This window comes from Oryx dammah, unplaced genomic scaffold, assembly GCF_014754425.2.
Source record: "Oryx dammah isolate SB20612 unplaced genomic scaffold, SCBI_Odam_1.1 HiC_scaffold_20, whole genome shotgun sequence".
Taxonomy (NCBI): domain Eukaryota; kingdom Metazoa; phylum Chordata; class Mammalia; order Artiodactyla; family Bovidae; genus Oryx; species Oryx dammah.
In genome coordinates, this window is record NW_024070204.1 from 13,089,390 (window position 1) to 13,095,368 (window position 5,979).

The window sequence follows — 5,979 nt, forward strand, 5'->3', positions numbered from 1 at the left end:
GCCCCCCTTTTCCTTGCCCCTGGACCCCAGCTCCCCGTCCCCCTGGCCCCCAGCACCCCCTCCTCCTGGCCCCCAGCCTCCCCTTCCCCTGGCCCCCCCACCTTCCGTCCTCCTAGCCCCCAGCTCCAACACCAAGTGGTCTTGCTGTTTATTCTCTCAGAAGGATAGGAACTGGGATTTTAGAATTCACAGAACTTCTGAAAACATCTCTCCTATCACAGTCCACAGTTTAGAGCTTTCCAGTGATAGTAGAGGGAAGTCTCTGTATGATCTGCCTGATAAGGAGGCGCACGCCTAGCATCCAAACACCCCCACCCCGACCCAGGCTCCCGTGGGGTCTCAGCCAACCTGGTGATGCCACCGGCTTCCCTCGAGGCCAGACCTCTGCAGACCACACCCCTGCTCATGACCTTAGGCTGCCCTGATCCTGTGTGTCTGCCAGGCTGGGCGAGCCAGGCTGGTGGGCACCTGCACTGGGCTGACTCAGACCTGCTCCTGTCTGCTGCTTCGGGCTCCCAGCTCAGGCCTGGGGCCTGTCCAGGCCCTCGCAGAGCTTGTCCGGCCCTGCAGAGGGTGCTTAGAGGGTGCTTAGATGGGAGGGTGAGGTGTGCCTCGCTGAAGAGCGCACTCTGGAGGGGGTGGGTCCCCGTGACACACTGGGCTCTGTGTGCTTTCTCAGTCAACACATGAGTCGTTCAAAGATAAGGAGTATGGAACTTACGACCTGGGAGCAAGCGTCCTCGGCCAAGAGCAGCTTTGCCCTTGGGGGTATTCGGCAAAGTCCGCAGACATCTTGCTGCTTGCCCAACATCCCACGACGACACAGAGACACAGAATCACTGGCCCAAAGTGTCCGTAAAGCCAGGATGGGAGCCTGGCCCCTAGAACGTTCTGGTCTCTCTGAAACACCTCATCACTGAGCTTTGCTTAGATTCCCGTTCTGCTTTCTAGAGGGAGTTCACTTCATACACTCACTTGGGTTTATGACTTCACTTCCATTGGCCCAAGCAAACCTCTTGTGCTGCTTCCTAGTTTCCGAGGCGCTGTGGGAAGCAAGTATCTCAGAGCTGGCCGGCAGGGACCTGCTCCTCGCTGGCAGGGTTCCCGTGGGGACCTGCTCCTGACTTTCCATTGGTCGTGTTTCCTCACAGGCATGCTGCCCCGGGCCCCAGGCCCAGGTCCAGCCTCAGCCCCCCACCCCAACCCCCCGGGAGTCTGCCCGCCCCAGAGTCCCACTAGAACGTCACCGTGGGCCTGTTCAGCCCCCTCACTGGCCCCGGAAACCTCTCAGATGGTGGAGGGAGCAGGCCGGCCCTCCTCAGCCTCCCCCAACACCGCGTCCTGGGCAGAGGGCATGTCGGTGGACCTGGGCCTATGGCCTCTGCTCCTGGCAAGTCTCAGCTGCCTGAAGGGCTATTGCAGGGCTCAGGTGGTGTCGAGGTGGAGACCTGGCCCCTGTGGGCCCTCAGGACCGGAAATGTGCCTTCTGGCTGTAGAAGCTTAATGCCTAACAACCTCTGCTCAGCTACTCCCAGGGAAGACAAAGAGGCCTAGACTCCTTATCAGAATCTCCTGCAAGCCCTCAGATTCCGGTTTAAATTTGCAGTGCATTCAGCTGTCATTTCTTTCCACTGGAATACTAAATGGTTGGGCCTCATCATACTATTAATAGGATTTATTTTCATAACAAGCTACTTACTACCGAAGTTCCCTTGATTACTTGTCATTACCAGACAGTTGGCTGATCTTTCGGTAAATTTCTGTGTAGCAAAGAGACAACACAGCTCAGCCCGGTGTTCAGAGAGGCCGGAACCAGACCACCGCCTTGCAGTTCCATTCTCCGTTATGAGCTGTGTGACTTTGGGGAAGTTACATACTTTCCCTGTGCCTCAGTTTCCTTATCTGTATAAAAGGGGAACAATAAAACCCTCTTCCCAGAGAGCTGTCGTGAGGATTAAGTGAATAGTAGAAAGCATTTAGTCCCTGGCACAGGGCAACTCTATATAAGGGTTCTTTAAAGTTAAGTAATTTCACAGTAGGCAGACTGAGTCCAACGTGAAGCCCACTTTATTTATAGTCTCTCATTTAGCCATCACGTCCCCCATTTTACAGTTGTCAAGACTGAGGCTGAGGGAGGTGGTCTCACGTTATTCCCTCCCCAGCAGAATGCTTGCTGTGTGCCAGGCAGTTGCCCAGGTCGTGTGCTCAGATCCAGGGAACAGGTCTTGAGTCCAGCCTGCTGGGGTGGGGTGGGCAAGAGGGGCCTAGGTGTGCCTGTCTGCTGGGGTAGGGTGGGCAGGGGGCCCTGGGTGTTCCCGTCTGCTGGGGTGGGGTGGGCAGGGGGGCCTGGGTGCGCCCGTCTCTGCTACCGGTTCCCTCTGTGGGTTCCGGGTGCTTTGCTCCCCACTTGCCTCCACGACGAGGTTAAGAAGGCATCATCCTATTGATCCTGCGCTGCCTCCGGGTAGAGGTGTGGTCCCCAAGCGTTGCTGGGACATTGACAGCAGGGTGCGGAGGTTACATGTGCGTCGTGGTCCCTCTAAAGTGACTGACCCCGTAACGTGGCCGCACGCCCCACCTTCTGCAGGGCCGACCAGGGACGGCTCCTGGACTGCGTGGTGCGGTGGGGGAACCTCACGGAGGGGAAGATCCGGGCGTACCTGGGGGAGGTTCTGGAAGCCGTGCGATACCTTCACAACTGCAGGATAGCGCACCTGGACCTAAAGGTGAGCAGAGCCCCGGGGACGGGAATGCTGGGTGTCCTCTGAATCTGGGCCAGGAGCCCCCTGGGGACCAGGAGAGATGCAGGGGGTAGGAGATGGGAACATGGATGTCTAATCTCTGCTCTAGAGTTGGCTTTTCAGTAACGTAAACAAACCGGAACATAGTAGACAAACGTGAGATCTGAAGATAGTTCATAGAGTTCCTGGGGTGGGAACAGGGTGGGGTGATGGAGGCAAGGAGGCGCAGTGTCGCCGTCGCCAGGAAGGAGAGTGAATCCCAGGCTTCGTACGGCAGCGGCCCTCGGAAGTTCCAGACCGGAACGAGTCCGTTTCACACGTGAACAGTCGACCTTGTAGATTCCTGGAGAGCCCCAGCCCAAGAGCGGGGTGGCAGGAGTCCCCTGACGGCTGTCTTATCCTGTCTCCCAGCCCGAGAACATCCTCGTGGATCAGAGCTCAGCCAAGCCAACCATCAAGCTGGCTGACTTCGGAGATGCCGTCCAACTCAACACGACCTACCACATCCACCCATTGCTGGGGAACCCCGAGTTTGCGGCCCCCGAGATCATCCTGGGGAACCCAGTCTCCCTGACCTCAGACACGTGGAGCGTGGGCGTGCTGGCATACGTGCTTCTCAGCGGCGTGTCCCCCTTCCTGGATGACAGCGTGGAAGAGACCTGCCTCAACATTTGCCGCCTGGACTTCAGCTTCCCAGAGGACTACTTCCAAGGAGTGAGCCAGAGGGCCAAGGACTTCGTGTGCTTCCTACTGCACGAGGACCCCGCCAAGCGCCCCTCGGCTGCGTCGGCCCTCCAGGAGCGGTGGCTGCAGGCGGGCCACGGCCACGGCAAAGGCGCGGGCGTCCTCGACACGTCCAGACTGACCTCCTTCATTGAGCGGCGCAAACACCAGAACGACGTTCGACCTATCCGTAGCATGAAAAACTTCTTACAGAGCAGGCTTCTGCCTCGAGTTTGACCTGTCTTGAAGTCCTTTCTCATTCTCTTTCACCTGCCAATCAGCCGTTAAATCTGACTTTGGTTTTTTTTTTTTTTTTTTTTTTGGAAGAGAAAACAACAAACCGACGACGACGTAAGCAGTCTGCTGCCCAATTGTCCCGTCGTGTGACACCGCGTGCGTTCCCGAGCGAGCCGTGCTCTGCAGCTGCCTGGGACTTGGGCCACAAGCCCTGCGGGGTGTTGGGGGCGGGGGGTGGAGGCCTTCTGGAACACTCTGCAAGAGCGGAAACAGCGTTGCTGAGTCACAGTCTTTTATTCAGGTTTCTGCAAAAAAAAAAAAAAAAATTTAAAAATAAGAAACTTTTTTAAATGAACACGAATAGCATTTTGCAAATTGAAAACATTTTCCAGGATTTATTCAAGGAAACAAATGCCTATGTTCAACCACTGGTGTTAATGAACAAAACAAGATACTGGACACCTCTGGGGAAGACCACCCCCCCCCACCCTACCCCCAGTGTCAGCCTCGTCCAACTCGGGGGTCCCCTTGGCTCTGAGCTTTTTCCAGCTGCCTGGTCTGTGTGCCTCTCACCAGGACGTCAGACTGGGCTTCTGAAATGTGCATTCAACCTCAAACTTTTGCATAAGAATAGAATGAATCGTTTTGCTCTGATGAAATGTAGGCCTTACTTGTACATAAGACTGGTCCTGCCTTCGGTCTGTTCTTTCCCCCACCCCTGCCTTCCCGCCCACCGCCCAGGGCTTCCTTTAGGAGGGGTCCAAGGGGTCTGCCCATCCCCGAAGAGGTCAGGTTGGGTCCTGCCCTGCTACCCCCTCCCCACCCCCCGCGTCCCACCCCCTAAGCCGTCAATCAGATTGTTGAGCAGTATACAGTCAGATGAAAATACTGTAAATGCACTCATTGGGGGTTTTTTTGGTTTTTGGTTTTTTTTTTTTTTTTTTGGTTTTATTTCATATCATGTGCAATGTTGTGGCTTTAACATTTTATGCAACTATTTATGAAGACCTCTGTTGTACCTGTAATAAATATATAGAAAAAGCACATATTCGTACAGTGAGATTTATGGTTTTTGTGCGTGTGTCGGGGGCGGGTGGGGGGTGGGGTTCGTAGCCCTGTGCCATCGGTTCAAGGAGACAACTCTTGGTGAAATTTGTCAGTTTTGAGGACTGTAAAAAGTGATTTCATACTCTGAATATAAAACTGGATAATAGGGTAATGTTTTAAATTTTATTATGCTATTATTCAGAATGCCAAAGTATTATTTTTTTTCCCAAAATCAGTCTGGACATTTCCTACTTTTTAGACTTTTTGACATTCAACTTTCTGTACAAAAATTGGCTGGATTTTGAGCTTTTGGTAAGAAATAAATGCCAATTAGGCACCAGCCACCTCGAGGCTGGCTTTGATGTCTGTGGCACTGTAGTGTGGGAGGCCCTCAACAAAAGACGCTGGGTTTCTGGGCACGCTTGAATTTTTCTGGATGTCTTTTTATCTTTGTTGTGCAAAATACACCTAAAAGACCAGCCCGCTTCCCAAGCCAGCCAGACACCTGGGTCTTCAGCCATAAACTGGCATAGTTCAAGCTTTGCAGCTTCCAATGTATTTTTATTTATTCTTTTGTTGAATTTTTGTTTGTTTGTTCCTTGTAAAATTGTACAGAAACTTTTTAAAAGAAATTGGATTCAAAACTGGATGTGTATTCGTAACCTCACAACTTTTATTTGTGTATTGTTTCTTTTTATTATTTCAGTTAAATTTTTACATTATTTTGCATGTATATTTCTTTGTACAGAGACCTTACATGTTTACACAGTATGATGTGATGTAAATATTTTATTTTGCCATCAGTTATTTTAAAAAATTAAACATATTTGCCTGATGTTTGTGTTAGACCTTTTATTTAAATTGGTCACTGTTGAATCAAAAAGAGATGGATGAGGGAAACACTGAAGGGGAGGCCTCTGCTGAGTCAGGAGTGGGCGTGGGGAGAAGAGTATTCTGGATTGGGAACCCACTGTAGGCCACATCCCGAAAAGGGAGTCTGGTGAGGCTCCTGCAGACTGGTTCACAACCCAGCCTCAGAAGAGACCTGCCTGTAACCCACAACATCAGCTGACTGTTTATGGAAAAGCTGTGCCTGTCCTGGTTAGAGTAACTAAGACATCCCTGGTTCTTAATGAACACAGAATCCGAGCAAAGGAAAAATCTGTTGCATACTGGCCACAGAAAAGCAAAACTAACATTCAGATGGATTTAAGAACTTGAAGGGCTTCCC

The 5,979-nt window shown here is 52.3% G+C and overlaps 1 protein-coding gene across 1 annotated transcript in view; it reads left to right on the top strand.

The window, feature by feature from the left end:
* The window catches only part of LOC120879289 (triple functional domain protein), a 151,105-nt gene extending 145,522 nt beyond the window's left edge, over positions 1 to 5,583 (top strand). Inside the window, exons 44-45 of the mRNA XM_040262248.1 lie at positions 2,588 to 2,726; positions 3,153 to 5,583. Of these exons, the coding sequence (XP_040118182.1) occupies positions 2,588 to 2,726; positions 3,153 to 3,701 (688 nt within the window). The 3' untranslated portion in view covers positions 3,702 to 5,583. The remainder of the gene's footprint in view (positions 1 to 2,587; positions 2,727 to 3,152) is intronic.
* The last annotated feature ends 396 nt before the right edge of the window (positions 5,584 to 5,979 follow it).